This window comes from Oncorhynchus nerka, linkage group LG17, assembly GCF_034236695.1.
Source record: "Oncorhynchus nerka isolate Pitt River linkage group LG17, Oner_Uvic_2.0, whole genome shotgun sequence".
NCBI classification, from domain to species: domain Eukaryota; kingdom Metazoa; phylum Chordata; class Actinopteri; order Salmoniformes; family Salmonidae; genus Oncorhynchus; species Oncorhynchus nerka.
The window spans coordinates 34,177,981-34,202,718 of record NC_088412.1 but is presented as its reverse complement, the minus strand read 5'-3'; the positions used below and the strand labels follow the sequence as shown (position 1 = coordinate 34,202,718).

Here is a 24,738-nt window from a genome sequence, read left to right as displayed (position 1 = left end):
AAATATTACAGAGAATATTCTTCCCTCTCTCTCAGCTGTTTTAAAAAAAAAACTTTAAGCGACCACTCAGTCTCACAAACGTGTTCATTCAACCACTCAGTATCAATGGTGGGATTTCCTGTCCCTCTTATCAGATATATGCTAGAACAATGGACTCAGCCCACGCAGTGACACGCACAAAGCCCTTCCGTCTGTCCGTACACCGGCCTGGCCTGCTGGACAAACCACTGTCCTCGCGGTGTTCCCCTAAAGCCAGATGTCCCCTGCTGGACCCAAGCCAAAGACCCTGACCATTCTGGAGCAGGAAACATGATTTTAAAAACAGATACAGTCCATGGCTATATACTAGAATGACTGTACACTAGCATGGGAAGGAGCTCGTCAGTGAGGTGCCCCGAGGCGTCACCTGCTCATAGGCTCGACACAGATGGCTGACAATATGTCCCTCAGATCTATGAGGGACAATTCAATATGTGACATGTTAAATAAAATGACTCCACCACAATATCAAACTGGATAAAAAAAGAAGACAGCAATGCCACCCAAAACAACTAACCTGCACACATATAAAATATTGTCATGAAAAAAGAAAAATACAAATCTAATACAAATCACAATTAACAAAACAATTTTATGCGTTTATTTTATTTATATTACAGTAACAAGAGACAGCAACCCATTGCAAATGTGCACAACAAACATTGCCTCTAGTAAAATAAATATACAACTAAATGCACAAAATAAACGTTGTATAGGGAAATATACAAATGTTCTAACATTTCTAAAACAACCGTCATATTGTATCAGCCGTCATATTGTATCAGCCGTCATATTGTATCAGCCGTCATATTGTATCAGCCGTTATAGAGTATCAGCCGTCATATTGTATCAGCCGTCATATTGTATCAGCCGTCATATTGTATCAGCCGTCATATTGTATCAGCCGTCATATTGTATCAGCCATTATATTGTATCAGCCGTCATATTGTATCAGCCGTCATATTGTATCAGCCGTCATATTGTATCAGCCGTTATAGAGTAAAATTGTTAGGGATAATCAGACAATATTTTGATTGTGCTTTTTAACAGCGTGATGAATGGCACAGATATAACCATGTAACCTCAGTGTTATTACTGTGTAATTACCTATTTTTATGTTTCCTATTCTACGTGGCATAAGGGAAAGAGCAGAGTATTGATGTAAGTTATTGCCCTACAGTTCTACTTGTTCTTTCTTGTAATTAGCCAAATTAGACAATATTTGCCATTTCCATGAAAGTACAAGGCATTCCTGTTTTCGGGTTGAAAACCAACTTGATTTGTAAGGCAAAGCTGTCCATAAGCGTTTAAAAAGAAATAAATGTGTTGGCTTGCTTGTTGAAGACAGAATGCAATGGTTAGTGCCAAGCCAAGGGGAAAATGACACTACACAAGGAATAATACATTCTACAGCAAAGCCCAAACAAAGACTATGTACAGTACAGGAACAGTTCGTTTACAGTAGTTACCACATCTACAGAAAAACAAGCAGCTTATCTCCAAAGAAGATGTACAGTAAATATTATGTGGGTGTACGTATCTGTGTATCTATTTCTGGTAAGACATTTTTCATATTACAGCATATCAGAGTTGTGCATTAAATGTACCATATCAATAGTGAATAAAAAATAAAACATGAAGACAGCATCCACATTACTTACATTGTATTCACACACATATTTACAAATATCCAGCTTTGGGAAGGACCGGGTTGAACAGTACATTTCATACATTTAATTCAGTGGCACCTACAAATAGCACACATGCAGACACACAGACATGCACACATGCAGACACACACACACACACACACACACACACACACACACACACACACACACACACACACACACACACACACACACACCCTTTCAGTCATTCAGACAGCATTTTCCTTTTCCAGGTGCTCTTCACAACAATATCTCAGTGTGGGAAGAGGGAAGTCCAAGTGATGGGAGTCTGGAGTGATACAGAGCCCTGGTTGAGAGATGTTGGAAGTAGCACTTCCGTCAGAGGAAGCAGCTGGACACAAAGAGTAGAGGGATGGCTGAGAAATCAGCTACTGACTGCTGGGACGGGAGCACTGACGCTACTATCCACAGGACTGTTGGGAGCTATAAGACATGTCACCACCTGGTCGGACTAAACACCTCTAACATCTAACTTTCAAATGGACTTTTTCTCAGAACAGTTCGCTTAGCGGTTGTCGGCCTGTACGGCAAGCTCCACATTGGCATTTGAAACAAGCATCACTGGCTTTACCTCAAAACAGAACGCCTTCTTTGACAATCTGTATGAGTAGAAAAGATCAAATGGCTAATACCTTGAAGTGTGATCGCCTGTTTCCTTGTACAGTACGCTCATTATAACCATGCACTGTTTCAGCCTCCCCCCGTCTTTGGAGACAGTACTAAGTGATACAGCAGTACCTGTCTGATGACAAATGTAAACAAGGGTCACACATACGCTACAGGAACGAAGAGGTGCTGACACCAGAAGCATATTTACATATTTACAAGAAATCTCCAGCAGGCGACCTCCCAGGCGGAATCTAAGCTGATGCTACCTCTCACATCATACACTTATTACTAGTCATACCCAAGGTCAATATGTACATATATACACAGGGACATCAACTGAAAGCGGAAGTCATAGTACCATACTTAAAACATCTCAATCTAATCAAGTGATAAGACTAAGCCCACTGAATGTCATTTAAACCATTGGCCCTAGAAATGTCTGACAAAATGTCTCTCCATCACATAGTCACCAAAACTGAACATGTGGAATAATACTGACATTGATTCTTAAAGGGTGGAAGGTGGAGCAGACAAAAGGTGAAAGCTTCGTTCCACGATGTCTACATCTGGAATGATGTTCAAATTTAAGTGCCTCCACCTCAAATAATAATTGTGCTCCAACCATTGACAACGCTATATGATTTAGTTTGAGATAAAAACGTCATTCAAAGCGACAACAAAAACATAGTCATTCAGTTTAACATTGACAACAGAAATGTGAAGCAAACAGAAACACTGTATGAAACATATTTAGAAACGGTGAAAGCAACATTGAGAAAAGTCCACAGAAAATAGCACTGCTCCGGAGCTATAAAATACACTGTCCATTTCTAACAGCACAAACGTGATACACAGTAGCTCAATGGCCTGGAGAGTAAAGACAGTTTGACTATATCCAAGCTTGTGCGAGACAGGACCAGATACTATGGAGACAGTGGGTGACAGGTCTCGTCCATGCACTAAAGGCGCCAGGAGCAGAGGTTTCGAGAGGACCTCGTCCTTCTTCAAGCCTCTGTCTGAAGAGGGAAGCTAATAGCTAGACATAGTATATGGTTGGGATAGGTGTGGTGGGGTGTTTGGGCTGCACTAAACAGGCACTTTATGGGGCAGCCATCGTGGGGGCGTGGCCTTACACCCGGTGGACCCTGAGCCTGGTGCCCATCTCCTCCAGGAAGACGTCATCGCTGGCGCTGGCCAATAGAGGCTGAGTGGAGGCGTTGCTGCTGCCCACCGAGTTGAGACGCAGGACGTTGGTGTTCTGTGTCCCCTGGTCCACACTGGTACCCTGGGGCCCTATTGTAACCGGAAACTTGGAGCTGAAATTCAGATAGATCTACACAGAGAAGAGAAACAGAGCGAAAGAGTGTTGGAGAGGTGTTTTCATTGCAGTTCTACGTACTGCGTAAGCAACATGCAGCATGGTGAGGAAAGGAGATGACAGTGTAGCACTCTGGTCTGAAGGTGTGAAGGGGAAGGCGTGAAAAGAGAAGACCTGCTCTGTGTTCAGAGCTCACTGGCATGTTTCAGAAGTGAGAGATGAGCTGAGTTCATGAGGAGACTGTTAGTTTGACCTCACACCCCTGTCACTCGCACCAGAGAGGACATGACACAGTGAAAGAGGTGATTATGGCACGAGTGATCGATCAATCATATTAATCTCCTCCTCTTGCCTTCGTGTCACGTTCAATGGGTACTGAGTGTGAGTGTGAGTGTGTGCGTGCATTAATGGAGGGTTGACACATTTCTGTGTGTCAACTGCTATACAGATGAAGGGCTGACTAGTCTGGTGGTATCCTTAACATGTGGCCCTTGGTGGTTGCAGTGGAGGAGCACACAGTCATGTTCTGTATGCTACTAAAACAAGAGGGCAGGTAATATTTTATTGAATTTGTATAGTAGTTCGCTACTATTAAATACAGCAAAATCTCAAGGTGCTTCTACGTCTAGTATGGTGACCTTTTGGTACTTACATTTTTTTTTATCTCAGAATATAGAAATGACTGCTGGTGAATAACTTAAATCCATAGTCTGTCAACATGTGTACACAAGCAGGTTAGATGAGAGTGACCTACGTGTTTGGTGGTGTCTGACAGCTGTTTTTCGATCCTCTCCACCACCTTGCTGAAGGAGGGTCTCTTAAAGGGGTCCGCTTCCCAGCACGACCTCATTATCTCGTACCTGAAACCACACCAGTCACATGTTCAGGGGCGGCAGGTAGCCTAGTGGTTAGAGCGTTGGGCCGGTAACCGAAAGGTTGCTAGATCGGATCCCCGATCTGACAAGGTAAAAACCTGTCTTTCTGCTCCTGAACAAGGAACCCACTGTTCCTAGGCCGTCATTGAAAATAAGAATTTGTTCTTAAATGACTTGCCTAGTTAAATAAAATAATACAAATATTTTCACACACTTGTTCTTTCTCTAAGTGTTAATGTTTTTAGTTTTAATATGAACTTTTATGGTGAAGACAAATTCATAAAATCTGCCATCTGCTCAAATCCCACATATTCACACCCATGCATAGTACACCCACGCATACACGTCTCCTACTCCCTGATTCTTTCTCAAGATACTTAGACACGCACACCACACACACACTCACATTTCACTCGGTGCAAACTCTGGTGCATCCATTCTGTATCCTTCCTTAATCATTTTGTAGAACTTTGAGTCCACAGGTATCCCAGGATATGGACTGCTTCCTATAGGCCAAATAGGAAATAAGATAATAAAAATCAATGAAAACACATATACACACACACACACACACACACACACACACACACACACACACACACACACACACACACACACACACACAGAGAATAATGTGTATGTAAGTACCGAGTGAGAAGATTTCACAGAGCAAGATGCCATAGGACCACACGTCACTCTCAAATGTGTACACACACTCAAAGATGCTCTCCGGAGACATCCACTTGACTGGGAGACGAGCCTGCGTGGAACACAAACCATCACAACCAGTCAAATATGTCAGACGCACTCCATCTATTCAGCAAATTCATCAAAGCAAATCTATTGAATTAGTCCATCATCTCCATCACTTCAGCTGTGGAGGCTTGAGAACCGGTGAGGGGAAATGGTTCATGCAGATTCTGCTGATCTGGAATTTCAAACCAATGTTCAGCATTGCTTGTTTTTGTGTTAGTATGAGAGGAGATCTATTTCCTGGGTTAAAACTCCCATAAGGTGCTGAATGTTTGAGACATTTGTATCTGGTGACCCCATACCAGTGACATTTCAAGTAATTTATAAACACACAGCTGTCTCAGAGTGCGCATTAAAATGTCACATTCACCAAATATACAGATGGGACCAACATTGACATCCTTGATAAGATGAGCAAGAATGCCTGTATAAAATACATTCAAATACTGAGCTAAATTGTATGCACCATTTTGGGGGGAAATTATATTATGTTATACAATTAACAAGTCATATTTTAATTTTTCAATACCTCACCTTGCGAGGGTAACGTCACCGAACCTTTTTCTAAAATGTTTCATGTGATTGGAGAACACATTGAGAGGGATCTTAGACCATTCCTCCATACAGAATCTTTCCAGATCCTTGGTATCCTTCGTCTGCTCGTATGGACTGCCCTCTTCAATTCAAAACACAGGTTTTTATTGTGTTTCAAATCCAGAAACTGAGATGACCATTGCAAAAATATTGATTTTGTAGCCAATTAACAATTTCTTTGTGGATTGTGCTGTATGCTTGGGGTTATTGTCTTCCTGGAAGATCCACTTGCAGCCAAGTTCCAGCCTCCTGGCAGAGGTAACGAGGTTTTGGCTAAAATGTTCATGATGCCATTGACCTTAAGCTAAGCCTTTTTTTTAAAAGGCTCAGTGATGTTAGGCTCAGTGAAGGTGAGGTATTGAAAGGGTGTCAATCATTTTTACTCTTACCTTTTGAGAAATACAAATATTACTTGTTAAATGTATTAGTATATCATAATATATTTTCCACATTTTTTGGCATACAATAATAGCTCAGTATTTGAATTATTTATTTTATACATTAATTCTCGGTACCCCACACATACAGATAATTGTAAGGTCCCTCAGTCGAGCAGTGAATTTGAAACACAGATTCAACCATAAAGACCAGAGAGGTTTTCCCAATGCCTCGCAAACATTTACATTTACATTTAAGTCATTTAGCAGACGCTCTTATCCAGAGCGACTTACAAATTGGTGCGTTCACCTTAAAAGAAGTGCACTTATTGGTAGATGGGTAAAACAAACAGATATTCCCTTTGAGCCTGGGATATTAGTACACTTTGGATGGTATATCAATACACCCAGTCACTATAAAGATACAGGTGTCCGCATCCTTCCTAACTCAGTTGCCGGAGAGGACGGGAGTTTTCAGGATAAAAAAGAAATGGAATGGCTAGTTGAGAGCTCCATGAACACGGTTATGCTAACATTCTTAGAAGCATTAGACCAGAACCTTGATACTGTTTGACGTCTAAATTTGAACATTAGTCATGAAGATTAGGCTATTTTCAGGCAAAATTCTAAAGGAAAACCTGGTTCAGTCTGCTTTCCACCAGAAACAGATGAATACACCTTTCAGCAGGACAATAACCTAAGACACAAGGCCAAATCTACACTGTAGTTGCTTACCAAGAAGACAGTGAATTTTCCCGAGTGGCAGATTTACAGTTATATGAAGTCATAACTGTAAATCTGCCACTCAGGAACATTCACTGTCCGCCAACTGAGTTAGGAAGGATGCGGACACCTGTACTTTATAGTGACTGGGTGTATTGATATACCATCCAAAGTGTAATAATATTCCATGCTCAAAGGGATATTGAATATCTGTTTGTTTTACCCATCTACCAATAGGTGCACTTCTTGAAAATCAATGGCAAGACTTGAAAATGGTTGTCTAACAATGATTAACCACCAATATGACAGAACTTGAAGAATGTAGAAGATAATAATGGGCAAATATTGTACAATCCAGGTGCGCAAAGCTCTTAGAGACATACCCAGAAAGACTATGGTGATTCTAACATGTATTGCAGGGTTTTCCAAACACGGTGCTGGGAACCCCACCCCCTGGGTGCACATTCAGTTTTTTTGCCCCAGCACTACACAGCTGATTCAAATAACCAATCATCATCAAATGTTGATCATTTGAATCAGCTGCGTAGTGCTAGGGGCAAAAACCAAAATGTGCACCCAGGGCCCCAGGACCGGATTTGGGAAACCATGATGTATTGACAGGGGTGTGAATACTTATGTAAATGAGATATTTATGTATTTCATTTCCTAACATTTCTAAAAACACGTTTTTACTTTGTCATTATGGGGTATTGTGTAGATGGGTGACATTTGTACAAAATGTGGAATATTTTCTGAAGGCACTGTAGCTGACAAACACACTTTATATCAATACAGTGCCTGTGCTTGACGGCTTTCACTGCAAAATGTCCAAAGCAGTATCTATAACTCATATTGAGATCTACAGCGAGTGATGGGGCAGACTTACATTGCCTTTGACTACATAATTGGAGTCAGTGGTGATGTCACGAGCAAGGCCGAAGTCACAGATCTTTGCCACTCGTCCCTGGGTCAGGAGAATGTTCCTGGCTGCCAGGTCTCTGTGGATGCACTACACACACACACACACACACACACACACACACACACACACACACACACACACACACACACACACACACACACACACACACACAAATAATGAAACATAATGCAATAAGACAAGGGTCCATAACATACTGTAGAACACTCAATACTACAAATACATTGTGACAGAGTATTTTCTTTCCCAAAAGTTGTTCCATACACACCCAGATACTAATACATGGCCTGGCTGTAGTCTGGTGTCCGCTTGCCTTAATGCCTTATACATTTTTCAGTAGCATGCTCAAACATGCATCCTGGACCTGTTGACCAGCCATGGAAATGTGATCCTGGTATTGTTTGGAAAGAAAGAGGATGGAACTAATGTGTGTGTGTGTGTGTGTATGTGTGTGTGTGTGTGTGTGTGTATCTTAGTGTGTGTCTAAATGTAATCTCATACAATGAACCAATAATACCAGTGGAAAGGGTGCTTTCCAGAGAATGGTTGGACATTAACATGGTCCACCATCATGGATTTAACTAGCTGGACTGAATTGCAGAGTACAATATAGACCTGTTGTTCTAGATAGCTGGTGGTGAGGGGTTTCAGGAGCTTATTAGGACAGGAGATCTTCGGTGAGGACATGAAGGGCTTACATTTTTGGAAGCCAGGAAGTCCATGCCTTTGGCCACTTGATAGGAGAAGCTGAGCAGATCCTCTGTGTCCAGAGAGAGACCGTCCTCATGGAGCATCTCACTCACAACATCTGGCTCACTACTGGAACCACCTGAGAGAAAGAGAGAGGATGGAGCAAAAATAATTAGAGAGGTGTATAGAGAGAACAGCATTGTAGAGGGAGATACATTGCAGGTTGTATAAATTCACTCTGAAATGATAAATGTGACAATTATCAATGAACATCAGAGTGGATGTCTTGCCTGCTTTGCGCATCGAGCGCCTCTTCTCTGAGGAGAAGCCATTTGGCAAGACGCCAGTGACAGAAGGCCTCATATCCACGTAGCCATTCCTGCTGTCTCTGTGAGGAGGAAAGGAGCAGTCTGATCTCAGTTCAGCTGCCATGCCAATACTACATATTACTCCTACACACTGGGTAGGAAATCCTCCCTTACATAAATTGTGAATCTCCAGATACATTTACTCTAAGTATGTTTTCTGAATAACAACAAAAAGTGCTTCATGCTTTAGTTCAATTGGGGAATTTTCAACAAAGGCCGTGGTATTTACTTCCGTGAGCAGGTGAGATGACATAAAGCAAAAGCACATACATACCTTACATACTGTGCTGTGATAATGATACACCACTCAACTACCACCCTCTCCTTGTAATTGTAAAAGGTCCACACTGACCCAGCTGTAGCTGTTCCCCTCTGCAGCATGACATTCCTGTAGTAGCAGTCGTCCCCTAGCTTGGAGCAAAAGAACGTCTCTCTCTTCCTTCTCAGAAAGTTCAGGAGGTCACCAAAGCAACAGTACTCTGTGATCACCAGGGTTGGGCCTGAAGACAAGGAGCACAATTGCCATGTCACATGACAGTAGAAATAGAACACAAAGAAGCAACACACAAAAGACAAACAAAGATAAACAAAATACTCTGACGTATAGACACACCAATACAATCACAGTAAGTTTCAGGATCAGCACTCCTACATCATAAAGCATGATCCAATGCTCAACAAGCCATAAAATCATTGGTGATAAAAACAGGGAGTGTTCAGGTTATTACTGTTTCTCAAAAACCTCTGACAAACCAGTTACCCACACCATTCAGATTGATGATACCATAGACTTCTAGTCTTGGATAAACTCTTCTTCTTCTATGGTTGGTACAGTCCTCCAAACATTCTGCCCCTTACCTCCAACAGTACAGGCTCCAAGAAGGTTGACGATGTTCATGTGGTTTCCGAGGTAACTGAGAACTTTCAGCTCTGACATCAGCGCCTCCTTCTCAGTGGCATGGGCACTGGCTGTGGAAAAACCATCGGAACGTGATCATTTTAAAGTGCTTCAAAGTCATCATCAAAGAAAACATGAAAGGAAATCTGCTTGTGCTAGTTTCACCTCGTGCTAGCACAAACACCTCTGGCCGCTGTCGGTGTCACAAGCATACATACATCAATGCAAACATGCACACACACACATACTCAATAGCTACTGAAATATATTTGGTCAAATATCTGTTGAGGGTGTTCACCAATCATCATTCGGGCCAGGGGTCTTCTGACTGTGCCTTGACCAGGTCTGATTAGTCAGACACCATAAAATAAACCGATTTGTCACCAACATGTGTCTCTTTTTATTGCCATTAAACTTGTCTGAGGCTGCGCGACCAAAGGTAACCCACCCGGTACCGCCACCCTGGAAGCCTCTTCCCCAGAGCTAAAGAACCGAATCACGCTGTGCGCATGTGTTCACTTTACTCACCCTCTTCTGAACCCTTATCATCAAGCCATTTGATCGACATGATGATGTAGCCTATGTCTCTATTTCTGAACAGCTGATATAAAAAGTAGCTGCGGTTTGAACGAACATTCCACAAATATATATACACTGAGTGAACAAAACAACAACCTGGCGACCTGCTCTTTCAATAACATAGACTGACCAGGGGAAAACTTTGATCCCTTATTGATGTCACTTGTTAAATCCACCTCAATCAGCGTAGATGAAGGGGAGGAGAACGGTTAAAGTAGGATTTTTTTAAATTTAAATTTTACCCCATTTTTCAAGGTATCCAATTGGTAGTTACAGTCTTGTCTCATCGCTGCAATTCCTGTACGGACTTGGGAGAGGCGAAGGTCAAGAGCCATGCGTCATGCCGCACCAATGTGTCGAAAGAAACACTGTACACCTGGCGACCGTGTCAGTGTGCACTGTGCCCGGCCTGCCACAGGAGTCGCTAGAGAGCGATGGCACAGGGTAATCCCTGCTGGCCAAACCCTCCCCTAACCCGGGCGACACTGGGCCAATTGTGCGCCACCCCATGGGGTCTTCCAGTCACGGATGGCTGCGACAGAGCCTGGACTCGAACCCAGAATCTCTAGTGGCACAGCTAGCACTGCGATGCAGTGCCTTAGATCACTGCGCCACTCGGGAGGCCAAAGAAGGGTTTTTAAGCCTTAAGACAACTCTACTCAATATTAGGAAGGTGTCCTTAATGTTTTGTACACTCAGTGTATTTTGTAGGCTAATTTAGGATGTAGGTTACAACTTTCTCTGTGTGTTGTTACTAAGGACATTTCAGGAGCACAAGCAGGACACAGTCTACACATTGCATTGGGGCAAAAACAATCAGCGTTTTAACCACAACTAACATAGAACCGTGAAAAGCTGACTGCCTCTGCCTCCTGTTTAACCAATCAAGGTTTGCAATGATGATGAAAAAACAACATTAAATCACTATTTCGACTGTCTGTCTGTGTCCTGCGTGTCTTTGTTATGTTGCTGCAGCGGAGGGGGAGAGAATACCGCCTCATACGCAGAAGCTTCGGTTGTTTAACTATCCGGAAGAAGATTCCAGAGGATTCGTCAACGCAGCTCCTCTGAAATGTTTTATTATCACTTGTGTCGTCACTTCGGTCTTACGTTTGAGCATTTTGACCGCCACTGTCATCACTGTATCAGCTTTGGACATTCCATAAGCAGTAGCCTCCACCACCTTCCCGAAGGCTCCGGAGCCCAGAGTTTTCCCTGCAGACAGACATGGAACACAGACAGACTAATGTTAATTCCATCGTTGTTCCCCTCCCACATCCTAGCTCTGCTTCCTGCACCAACGATCACCAGGTTTACCCTGCAAGGGCGGGGAAAGCAGACACCAGGACACCCAGAATCCTGTTTGGGGTGGTTTCAAAATGTCCAAAAAACAACAGAAGATTTGCTTAAAGGGAGGGGTTGAGGTTGTTTATGAAAGAAAACAGCTACATTGAATACATCATGCAGTTAGTGTGTGCTCACAGCCATTGCAAAAGTGTCAAACTGTAACCAATTGGTCTGCAAATAGGGTGTGCATCCATCATTATGAGCCCGCAAAGATACATTGGCTGGCTCCAAATACCAAAACAAAACAGACTTTCAACAGCTGCTGCTATGACTTGATACTACACATCTTAAATAGACCTGGGTAATACTAAAAACTAACTAAACATCATACAGTCCTGTATTAGAGATGACGGATATACTGTAAAAGATGTCTGGGGCAACCTCCCCGCTTGGTGATGATTAAATGTGCTATTCCTGAGTGTGATGAAAGCCAAGGAACTCACCGAAACGCAGTTTGTCCCGGGGGAACTCCCACTGGTGATCGTATGGGAGCTGGGTAGGGTCAATATACACATAGTTGTTTCCGTGGATACCTTCAATGACTTTCCACTGGATCTGGTATTTGGGTTTCTGTGAGGCAAGCAGGGAGTTTATATTAGGAGAAGCACAGAGGATGCCATAAAACTCACATCAGTCATGGTACTTCAGCACAGTTTATGCTGAGATACTGTACCTTATCGTTGGCTGTGAGTTACTGTGTGTCATTTTTATACTCAGGTGTGTAACCTGCAGTAGAAGTGGGTGTGACATGCATGAGAAGAGGTGAGTTACCTGCAGGTACTTGTAGAAGAGCACTATGAGGATGACACAGAGGAGGGCCGCTGCCGACACAAAGCCAATCAGCAGAGGGGTGAAGAGCTCATGGGGCACTGTTCTCTCTGTAGGGACAAACACACAACACAGAGAGATATAGAGATATCAGTGAAGGACGTTAGAGAGAGGAGAGAAGCACTATGAGAGAATGACAGAAACACAGGAAGAGATCCGATCTTATGTTTGGCTTTGTATTAGGCTTCTTATGTGGAGAGTGCTAAAGTAATCCTATTATTTGAGTCAAACTTTATTTTCTGTATTTTGTTAATGTCTTTGTATATTATTACCTACATAATTCCTGTTATAGTCACAACAGTGCCTTTGGAAAGTATTCAGACCCATTAACCTTTTCCACATTTTGTTATGGTTACAGCCTTATTCTAAAATGGATTAAATAAATACAAATCTTCATAACGACAAAGCGAAAACAGGTCTTTAGAAATGTTAGCTCATTTATTAAAAATTAAAAACAGAAATACCTTATTTACATAAGTATTAAGACCCTTTACTATGAAACTTAAAATTGAGCTCTGTTTCTACAACTTGAGTCCACCTGCGGTAAATTAAATTGATTGGACACTTCTGTCTATTTAAGGTCCACAGTTGACAGTGCATGTCACAGCAAAACCAAGCCATGAGGTCGAATGAATTATCTGTAGAGCTCAGAGACAGCACTGTGTCGAGGCACAGATCTGGGGAAGGATACAAAAAATGTCTGCAGCATTGAAGGTCACCAAGAACAAAATGGCCTCTGTCATTCTAAAATGTAGGAAGTCTGGAACCACCAAAATTCTTCCTGGAGCTAATGTTTGTATCTAGGAAGAGCAATCGGGGGAGAAGGGAGGTGACCAAGATGGTCACTCTGACAGAGCTCTAGAGTTCCTCTGTGGAGATGGGAGAACCTTTCAGAAGGACAACCATCTCTGCAGCACTCCACCAATCAGGCCTTCATGGTAGAGTGGCCAGATTGTCACGCCCTGACCTTAGAGATCCTTATTATTCTCTATGTTTGGTTAGGTCAGGGTGTGACTCTGGTGGGACAATCTATGTTTTCTATTCCTTTGTGTTTTTGGGTGGGAAAATCTATGTCTTCTATTCCTTTGTGTTTTTGGCTGAGTATGGTTCCCAATCAGAGGCAGCTGTCTATCTTTGTCTTTGATTGGGGATCAGAAGGCTCATGAAAGCCCACTTGGAGTTTGCCAAAAGCCATCTAAAGAGTTTCAGACCATGAGAAAGAATATTCTCTGGTCTGATGAAACCAAGATTACACTTTTTAGCCTGAATGCCAAGTGTCACGCCTGGAGGAAACCTGGCATCATCCCTACAGTAAAGCATGGTGGAGATAGCATCATGTTGTGGGGATGTTTTTCAGCGGCAGGGACTGGGAGACTAGTCAGGATCGAGGGAAATATGAATGGAGCAAAGTAAAGCGAGATCCTTGACGAAAACCTCCTCCAGAGTGCTCAGGACCTCAGACTGGGGTGAAGGTTCACCTTCCAACAGGACAACGACCCTAAGCACACAGCCAAGACAACGTAGTGGCTTCGGGACAAGTTTCTGAATGTCCTTGAGTGTCCCAGCCAGAGCCCAGACTTGAACCCGGTCGAAGAACTCTGGAGAGACCTGAAAATAGCTGTGCAGCAATGCTCCCCATCCAACCAGACAGAGCTTGAGAGGATCTGCAGTGAAGAATCAGAGAACCTCCCCAAATACAGGTGTGCCAAGCTTGTAGCGTCAAACCAAAGAAGACTTGAGCCTGTAATCGCTTCCGAAGGTGCTTCAACAAAGTACTGAGTAAAGGGTCTGAATACTTATTTAAATGTGATATCAGTTTTTTATTTTTAATAAATTAGCAAAAAAAGTTTTTAAAGTTTTTGTTTTGTCATTATTGGGTACTGTGTGTAGATTGAGGATGGAAAAAAAATATTTAATCAATTTTAGAATAAGGCTGTAACCAAACAAAATGTGGAAAAAGTCAAGGGGTCTGAATACTTTCCGAAGACACTGCACAGTATGTAGCATGCTGTGGTGTTGTGCAGCATGACGCAGTACTGCTGCTGTTGTTGTGTAAAACTGCTGTATAATAAGTCGTCTGTTCCTTTGTGTACTGTAGCGGTTTGTGGTGTTATTGTTTTCCTAGCTCTGTACACTAGGTGTAATAAGCTCTTTAGCCATAAGAGGATTTCTCTCCATTTCAAATCATCTCAGAATGCAGAGTCTGCAGGAACTAATCTTCTGTAAACCTGTCAGTGGCTTTTAAAGCTCTCCCTCCATCCCTTTATTCTTTCCCTACAGCTTCCTGCCTCCTTGGCTGGCCACGTCCAAAATTCCCACAGTGTTTAAACATTCAGGCTGGCAAGGGCTCCAACTGTTGTCCAGACTTCCCTGCAAGTCTCCGCGTGTCTGCCCTGCTCCAATAAGCACTAAGGCCTGGGCACAAGCTCCCACAAGCCTGTCCTGCCTGCCTACACACTCCTCGTCCATAATGCCACCCACATGCCCGATGTGTCCAGGCAACTTCCCCTCCTCCTCTACACCATGGCAATCTCCTTCTCCATACCCACGCTAAGACAACTCTCTTCTCACTCTGGTTTCAATTGGCGTCATATCAGAGTCGCGCATCAGACAGTATATAAACAGGATGTTCTAGAAAGTTGGATTTGGGTTCCAAAATGTACACTATGCCCCTACTACTGATGATCATTTCTGTGATGATGAGACATTATCACACATCACACAGGTTTGTGTTATCTCTCCCCACCTATGTTTATATGAACAGACTCCGGCCCTATAATCAATGCTTAATATTGCACCTCTGTTTATGGGTAAGATCTATGTCAAAAACCCAAGTCTTTCGTAAACAATCAGCGGATTATAATTGCGAAATCCTTCGAGTTGATCTGAAGAGGGTTGAGGGTGCGGATCACTTACATGACCTTGAGCCACATAAAGAGAAACAGCTGTAACGCTGCACCTCAGCTCAGACATAATGGGAGCAGACCTGAATGGACTTTTGACTGTAATGAGTGCGCTAAGAGTCGCGAAGCAAGTACAGGGAGTGAGTGTATTAATAAATAAACAAAACAATAAACACGAAACACAAACCACGCAGCGACATGAAACCGAGTCAATGACGACTGGGGAAGAAACCAAAGGGAGCGACATATAAAGGGCAGGTAATCAAGGAGGTGATGGAGTCCAGGTGAGTGTCATTATGCGAGTAACGCTGGTGACAGGTGTGCGCCATAACGAGCAGCCTGGTGACCTAGAGGTCTGCGAGGAGGCACACGTGACAGTGACCTGAATGTAACACAGCCGAGACTTTAGTTAGTACTGCATTACTGACATTAATTCAGTTTTTTGGTATTGAGTATTATCTATATAAAAAAAACAACTCCCCACTCATTTGTATATTGCTATGTGTGTGTGTGTGTGTGTGTGTGTGTGTGTGCGCGCATGTCACCACAACTCACCACTGATAGAGAACAGTGTGTAGGCCTGCTCTCCCTCCACAGTGGCCACACACTCCAACGTGTGGAATCTTCCCGTGGTGATGTTCAGCCTGCTCTCCACCTCCGTCTTCCCAAAGGAGGGACTCAACAATGTCACTGTGACAATGTCCTGCTCCTCCTGAGTGGCATTCATCTGGTGGGAGCACCTGAGGGATGGGACAAACTGTCAACCAAACTAATGTGACTGCATTTGGATGTCGTTTGGAGTAGATTTAATGCAATGTTGCTTGTTTCACGTGGCTCTATGAACACAGCAGTTGTAAATGTAAAATGGTTGAATGAGCTGTTATGAGTAAACAAACAGGAGACTAAGGAATTGTTGACCATGTGTTCACCATGTGTGCCCTCAAAACAACAGCCAGGTACATAGAGTCTTTGGACAAAACTGGGGCATGACGCATACAAGCATACATTGGTCTTAAATGTCTAAATAAAACCTCACTGTGCCAGGCTAAATCAGTCCATCCCCATACAATGCCAGTCTTCCACACCAAACTAAAGGATATACTGTATGTTCCTCCATGTCAGCATCTACTAAAACAACAATACCTTAGAGGTACAGGAAGTGAAAACAATCTCAATAAAACAAATATATGGGGGTGGGGGGGGGGCACATTCCATACCATCACCTTGTGCCTTATGTAAACAAACATTTCAAAGGTGTAACTGTACGCATGTTTGTTTGAGTTGGACAGCTCTCTAAGTCGTTTTGATCATAATTGAAAGCGATAGGATAATGACTAGCCAATCGCCTCTGACTCATTGCCAGAGTTTGCTTGGATTGGTGTTGCCATGCTTATTATAAATAGAGTGAAGTTATGAATATTACTACTGTTTCCTGAATGAGGTATAACATACTATGGGGAGTCAACGACCCATCCTATTCACCTGCAGCAAACTGAAAGCACGCCCAATGGGCCAATAGATGCCGAGCCAGACTCGGAAGCTCCTCCTTCCTGGCTATAATACCGGGGCTCACATCCATTTCCTCAATTCAATACCGCTCTTCAGCGAACCCAAACCCCCTGAAGGCACAGGCCAAAATATGTTATACCTCGTTCCCGCCTTCAGGGAACAGTAGTTACATTCATAACTGTCCGTTCCCTTTCAGTTGGTCACTGGGTATAATTTACTATGGGGACATGAGAACTTGCTGCAACATGGCTATGTGTACTGACACACTGTCACTGCAACCCAAATCCATAGACCCCATGGTTCCAAGAACAATATTTACATACCGAGCCTGAAATGTCAGGACTCGTACCTGTAATCACAGGTCTAAAACGAGAACACCTGTTGTGACTTGGTAAAGCGCTCGCACGCGAGCTGCATAACATTGACCAGAGTTGTTATGCAGAATATCAGAAAGGGAAGAGTACAGGGGGGAACATTGTTTTCATATGTGAATGTGTCTTTACCTATTCTTAAACCATGTGAAGGGATGGCTTGATTAATGGGGAACCAATTACTTGTCTCCACAATGTCTGTGCGCCAGTCAATCCCTCCACTTCCCATTGGGGGAAGGTGTATGGCAGTGTCTGGAAACATTGTATGTCCTCTCTGATCTTACATTTATCCTGGGATAGTGTATGACCTAGAGGCTCACTCCCCTCAGTGAGCTTGTCCAGGAGTGGGGTCAAGAGGGGGTTTACTTGAGATGGGGGTATCTAGAGTTGATAATTGATATATGCCATTGGATGAGTTGGTGTTTTGTACTATGAAGTACCAGGAACGAGATTAGAACCTCGTCTGAGGGACCAAACTGAACGATAATTTATAGTGAATGTTATCTGGATTAGGGATACTCCTTTCTAAAGAAAAATTATTTCTTTGTGAACAGTTCCTAAGATCTGTGGTTCGTCATGTAAGTTGAGAGGGGTGTATCTTGGCTATAAAAGATCTTTGTACTTTTCTGGTGGTACTTTTCAATGGTTCATTAGAGATAGCGCGTCATTGAAAGTCAAAAAGGCTATTGCAAAGCTCTTATTAAAGTATAACTCTGACTGGTGTGTGAAGTTTGTAACTCCTCATTTGGTAAAGCAGAAATATGCCACCACAGGGTGTAAACTCACTTTGAAGTCAACAGGCGCAAACTCCAAATAGGAAAGGTGTACTGATAGCATTTGGAGATCCTCCTCCCAACAGGCTTGGCTGACACCAAGGCCATAAATAGCAGGGCAGTCTTGAAGGAAAGGACTTTCAGGTCCACACACTCTAATGATTCAAACAGAGGCTCTGATACGCCAACGCATCCGTTCCTAATGGAGCACTCAGATCCCACATTGAGAAGAACAGACGACAATGCGCGTTTACTCGCGATGCGTAAGATCTACATCGGCCATGCAGAACCGGTCCCAAATCTGTGCCACCACCGAGGAGTGCAGTCCCCACTCCGGACGTTCCCTTAAAAGTAGATCTGCACTCAAATTGAGAAAACTTGGAATATATGTTGGCCTGTGCAACAGGGCATGCGCCCTGCTTTATACGAGCAGATAATGGGCCAGGTTAGGAGACTGAGAGACAGCGTCCGTCCCTGCCTGTTGATGTACGCCACCAACAAATGGACCTTACCAACACATGCTGGCCCTCCAACATCAAAAGGAAATGCCTCAGCACTAGCAAAACAGTCAGTAGCTCTAGGTAGTTGTTTCGCAGTGGCCTTTGCGCTGTTGACCAAATCCGAGTAGCCGAGTAACACACAGCGGCTCCCCATACCAGTAAGGATACGTCTGTCGTGACCACCCCTGCGGGACACTACCCGGCCCATTTGAATCCCCTGACACAGCAATTGCGGACCACTCCAAGGAGTCAACACCCTTAGGCATGACAGAATACCTTGAGCAACCGATGGCAGTGGCGAGATGTGCCCAGTGCTGAAACAGATGCATCAACAGAAATCCCAGAGGCCCCACAGCTATCATAGAGGCCATCAGACCCAATAATCACAGGCACAAGCAAGAAAACCACCAAGTGCCCCAGCTGAAACTGTGCCAGACAGAGCCTGAATGCGACCCTTCTTTGTTGGGACAAAAACACAATTCAGAATTGATTCCATTATGAGATCCAGAAACTGAATGCGCCGAGCCGGAGTCAAACAACTTTTCTGGGGATTCACTATGAACCCCAAAGACTGAATATGCAAAACCAGGGTGGCAGTGTGGAGCTCCACCTGTTCACTTGACCAGCCAACCGCCCAGATAATACTCTGACCCCTGGCACCGAAGCGGTGCCAAAGCCACCTCCACAGCCATAGAAAAGGTGTGGGGTGATAGGTGGGGAGGATGTATAGCGCATGAAAATATGCATCCTTCAGATCTATGATGTGAATCAATCGCTGGGATGTACCGACTGCAATAGCCAGCACAGTGTGAGCATTTTGAACTTTGATGTGCTTGTTTAAAACATGTAAGTCCAGGATTAGGATGCAATATTCCAATTTTCTAGGCAACTACGAAGTACCGGCTGCACTAACCGCTCTGTACTTCTGACATGGGAACCACCCGAATAACTTGCTTTTGAAGGAGAGAGGAAATCTCCTCTCTCAAGACAGGCGCTAGGACCTTGAGGACCAATGACGTAATGACTCCACGAAAAGGAGGAGGATGCACAGCGAACTGCAGACCGTAGCCCCTCACCACTGTCCTCATCAACCATGGTGAAACTGCGCCTGCCCACCACTTGATAGAACACGCTGCCAGTCTCGCATACATTATATCCTGAAGGGGCAGAATGCCACCCTGAGTACTGGGATAAAAAAAAATAGTTTTTAAATATCCACCACTCTTGACAACCGAGTGTCCGAATGTGGGGAAGGAACTAGGTGTTCTGATACCCGGCCCACACCGGGTTCAGGGACCTCTGAGCTAGGAATAGACCCATTGTTAGCCTCTGGAGCTAAGTAATTCGCCACTCATCGGCAGAATCTTTACACAGGGTTAAGCAACGACTCACTGCTGCAGGGACAGGAGGTAAACACCTTACCCCAAACCTGGAGGAACTCCACTGAGGGAGAGAAAAACACCAAAGGTGCGTTCATCACCAATGGTTCACTCTCCCCGCCGAATCCACAGCCAGGGCTTCTGGCTGCCCCGGACTGAGGTCATCCAATTCATACTCTGAAAACCCTCCAGAGTCAATCAGGGATAGTCCGGAATCCGGACTCTGAACACTGCCAGAGAAACCGGAATGAGCCTAACTCGGCTTAGATCACCCCTATCAACGCCGACCACCAACCTTCCTCACGAAGTCAGCGTGACTCCCAAAGGACGTTGAACCCAGCTGGAGACAATAGTCACACGAACTGATCCGAACTAAAGCCTGCTGAGTGTGTTTCCACCGCAGGCAAAAGGACAGCACTCGTGAGTATCTTTCATTTTCATTGTGAAACCACATGCCCGGTCAGATTTTCAAACTCAGCTGCTTAGCCTTTTTGGACTTATTCTTACCACTGGCCATTTTACTCAAGCAAGGAAGAACTGTCAGAGTAGAAAGTAGTGGGTTTTCAGCTCACAAATCCTACACAGACAAGGAAGTATTAGCTACACAAGCAGAGCAGAAAGTAGTTAGCTTTCAGGAAATCCAAAAATCTAAACATTTTGGAAATGGATGCAAGCCCCGGGATTATAGCCAGTTTGCTTTAGCTGAATAGGATTGGTTGTTGACTCCCCATAGTATGTTATACTGACTGACTGAAAGGGAACTTCCAAGAACATACTGTCCAATCCCCTAATCATAACACAGTCCTCTCGTGCCAAGCCAACAAACCAATCACAAATCATCTCTGCCCAATCCTTAATCACATAAGGGTAATCTCCCTTCAGTCCACCATCAAGTCATGCTTGTCCAATTCCACATCAAAATAATTAGACCATGTTGAAACCCTCTTACTGAGGGGTGAAACAAATATCTTCTTAGAGTAACATTAAGTAAATACAGTTACATTTCAAAATTCCCTTGATCTATCAACGAAGTCCAATCATAGCATGTCATTTTGAGTATGTGTGTGTGTGTGTGTGTGTGTGTGTGTGTGTGTGTGTGTGTTGTCACCTCATATAGGGCTGTTCACAGTAGTACCAGGTGATCTGTGGGGCAGGGTATCCCTTAGCTACACATCGCACCTGTCCGTCCACCGGGCCCTCGTGAGATACAATCTCTGGTTTACCTGACAGAGGCACAGAGATGTTAGTGACGATACCAGGTGGGGATTCACATTCACACATACTTACACGCCAACACGTACACACACACACACACACACACACACACACACACACACACACACACACACACACACACACACAACACAGGCACACACACACTTACACACTCATCACACACGCTGCTGCTGCTGTCTATTATCTATCCTGTTGCCAAGTCACTTTACCCCTACCTATTTCCTCATACCCCTGCACATCGACTTGGTACTGGTACCCCATGTATAAAACCAAGCTATCACTGGTCATTGTGTAATTATTCCTTGTGTTAATATTTTTTCTATTATTATAATAATTTATTTAAATTATTGTATTCTGCATTGTTGGGAAGTAAGCATTTCACTGTTAGTGTACACCTGTTAGTGTAAAAAATGTATTAGAAGTAAATTGGCAAACTAATATCTTCAACTATTTTCCCTAGTTATGGGCCTGTACATGAATTAACTGTAATGCTCTGATTTACTGTTTTGATGGTTGGGGGGAGGAGGGGAATAAGTGGTTGGGCTTTAACATGGTGAATAATCTGTGAAAATCTAGTCATAAATGTCACACCATGTTAATGATTAATTACATCATATTGATAGCATGTAGAAATTAAGTCTCTAACTACCCATTTCCTTACATAATGTATGTGTGGCTCCAGGGCACAGAAAACATTTAGAGAATATAATGTTACGACTTACTGATTACGTAGACCGAAAATGACTGATTGACTGATGCGTCACCATTGGAGGCATAAAAGGTGTAGACTCCACTCTCCGACATTTTCAAACGCACCAGCCTCAGCACAATGTTGTACCTGGTGATTGAATCAACAACAACATTTAAAAAACAACTCACATTATAGAAGCTGATTTTTTAAAATAAGCCACCAGTGCTCTGCCTAGGTCAGAAACTGCCTCATGGTTATTTACCACCAATAATAAGCCACCAGTGCTCTGCCTAGGTCAGAAACTGCCTCATGGTTATTTACCACCAGTAATACGCCACCAGTGCTCTGCCTAGGTCAGAAACTGCCTCATGGTTATTTACCACCAGTAATAAGCCACCAGTGCTCTGCCTAGGTCAGAAACTGCCTCATGGTTATTTACCACCAGTAATAAGCCACCAGTGCTCTGCCTATGGTCAGAAACTGCCTCATGGTTATTTACCACCAGTAATAAGCCACCAGTGCTCTGCCTAGGTCAGAAACTGCCTCATTGTTATTTACCACCAGTAATAAGCCACCAGTGCTCTGCCTAGGTCAGAAACTGCCTCATGGTTATTTACCACCAGTAATAAGCCACCAGTGCTCTGCCTAGGTCAGAAACTGCCTCATGGTTATTTACCACCAGTAATAAGCCACCAGTGCTCTGCCTAGGTCAGAAACTGCCTCATGGTTATTTACCACCAGTAATAAGCCACCAGTGCTCTGCCTAGGTCAGAAACTGCCTCATGGTTATTTACCACCAGAAAGACAGTTCTTTTCCCACAGTTTAACTGCACAATACGTCCACTCACTAAAAGCCCTGAGGCACTAATTTGTTTCTAGTGTGTGTGTGTGTGTGTGTGTGTGTGTGTGTGTGTGTGTGTGTGTGTACCTATGTTGGTGGTTCTGTGTGGTGATGACATGGTCGGAGGTGTTCCTGAGCTGCTGGCCTGAGAAGCTCCAGGTGAAGGTGTGTGGTTTGGGGTAGGCTTCCATGTCCACATGCAGGGACAGACTCTCACCAGCACGAACACGCACTGTGCCGTTGTCTGACGGAGTCAGATGAATGAATCCTCTATCTGGAAGACAAACAACCCACCCGTCAGACACAATGACATCACAATGCCCTTGATGTATTCTAAACAAAACCACTTCATTTCCACTTAGGTTTTCAAATTAGTGTCGCGATAGCTTCACGTCATGGAAATACATAATACCACCCATTCAAATTGAGAATTTCAATATTGATCAGCAGGTTTTACATAATTGACCATACACTGTAATGCCCTACTCACCATAGACGTCCAGCCAGATTGACTCAGAGTTGATCCCCTTCTCATTCTGACCCTCACATCGATATCTCCCAGAATCCCGTGCCCTGACAGAGTTGATATAGAGCCTAGCGCTACGGACGTGTTTGATGGGCTCAGTCAGGATGCGTGAGGCATTCTCCACCGCCGGTTGCTGTGGATACGAAGCCCACACGGCATCCTGTCAATCAACACCCAGAGATGTCTAGAGATGAACCATGTTAATCCTGGCCTGGGCTGCATTCCTTCCCTCTCCGGCCAGGGGGACAGGAGGGCTAACTTCTCACACACACACGCACACACACACACAGACGTAAACACACACCTCACTGTGACGAGCCTGAGACTCAGTAAATATACACACAAACTTAGTCCTGCAACCTCCCATCACACTGGTTTCTCAAGATACTGAAGTTTCAGTCTTGGAGCGTTTTGGACTCTCTTGTAAACCCTTCATAACTCCTATAGTCCCTTCTAAATATTACAAACATCGTTCTGAGAGCTTTTGTTATAACTTCATATCCCTGAATTTTACATATATCTTTTCAGCTTTTCCAATAACATTCCAATCTCAATCTCTCTTTCAGTCAATTTGTTGGAGATCTGTCCATGGTATCCCTCCAGCTTCCCTGGCCAACCCCACAGAGAGAGGGCAAAGGGTTCTCACCGTGCCGGGCGGTGCGGCCCACTTCAGCTTGATGTCTCCGTTGACGTTGGTGGTGCTGCAGGTCAGGGTAAGAGTCTGGCCCCGTGTCAGGATCACCCTCTTGGGTTCCCGCATCTCAATCACAGGGGCCGCGTCTGGGACTGAGATAAAAAATGTTGAATATCAAATAAAAGATCTGAATACTGTACTTCACATCCTAGAACCCACACAAATAATGTTATTTTACCTGGGCGCACATTCAGATCATAGTGATGTGATTTAACGTGGGCGCTGCCAAGTCTGCCAGTGCAGATATAACAGCCCTCGAAGGCCTTCTGAGTGTCGAAGATAACCATGCCCCGCTCCAGGCTGGCAACATAGTGGAGGCCAGTAGGGAGGGCACCGCCATGACACGGCTCCAGGCTCAGGTTGACCACGCCCGGGTCAGTTGCTAGGCAGGGGATGGAGGCGCTGTCTCCCGCACGAGTTAGGATACTGAACACCATAGTCTTTCTAAAGGCATTATCAGGATCTGCCAAAACAACAACTTAAAATCAACATTGTGGTATGAAAACAACCACAGGTAGACTGTACAAAAATTATCTTTGGATCAACTTTTTTTTAAATCACTTAGGTTCTCAATTGATAAATACTACATTTGCTGAACACAAATATATTATTTAATGGCAACTGTTTTATTTGATTATTATCAAACCTATATTTCAAGTTGGAACTTATTTCTTTCTTTCAACACT

At 43.8% G+C, this 24,738-nt stretch overlaps 1 protein-coding gene across 3 annotated transcripts in view; it reads right to left on the bottom strand.

Moving 5' to 3' along the window:
- Positions 1–617: 617 nt before the first annotated feature.
- Positions 618–24,738, bottom strand: part of kita (KIT proto-oncogene, receptor tyrosine kinase a) — a 36,591-nt gene continuing 12,470 nt past the window's right edge. For 2 of the 3 annotated variants that reach the window (XM_029686415.2, XM_029686417.2), the window contains 19 exons: positions 24,231–24,515; positions 24,005–24,144; positions 23,323–23,518; positions 22,920–23,106; positions 22,023–22,138; positions 21,173–21,287; positions 16,088–16,272; positions 12,573–12,679; positions 12,245–12,371; positions 11,565–11,669; positions 9,836–9,946; positions 9,330–9,477; positions 8,900–8,997; positions 8,618–8,748; positions 7,866–7,988; positions 5,181–5,292; positions 4,939–5,038; positions 4,412–4,517; positions 618–3,672 (listed from right to left, as the gene is read on the bottom strand). In XM_029686415.2, coding sequence (XP_029542275.1) covers positions 3,469–3,672; positions 4,412–4,517; positions 4,939–5,038; positions 5,181–5,292; positions 7,866–7,988; positions 8,618–8,748; positions 8,900–8,997; positions 9,330–9,477; positions 9,836–9,946; positions 11,565–11,669; positions 12,245–12,371; positions 12,573–12,679; positions 16,088–16,272; positions 21,173–21,287; positions 22,023–22,138; positions 22,920–23,106; positions 23,323–23,518; positions 24,005–24,144; positions 24,231–24,515 — 2,696 coding nt within the window. In that variant the 3' untranslated portion in view covers positions 618–3,468. The remainder of the gene's footprint in view (positions 3,673–4,411; positions 4,518–4,938; positions 5,039–5,180; positions 5,293–7,865; positions 7,989–8,617; positions 8,749–8,899; positions 8,998–9,329; positions 9,478–9,835; positions 9,947–11,564; positions 11,670–12,244; positions 12,372–12,572; positions 12,680–16,087; positions 16,273–21,172; positions 21,288–22,022; positions 22,139–22,919; positions 23,107–23,322; positions 23,519–24,004; positions 24,145–24,230; positions 24,516–24,738) is intronic. The other variant, XM_029686416.2, reaches the window with a different exon arrangement.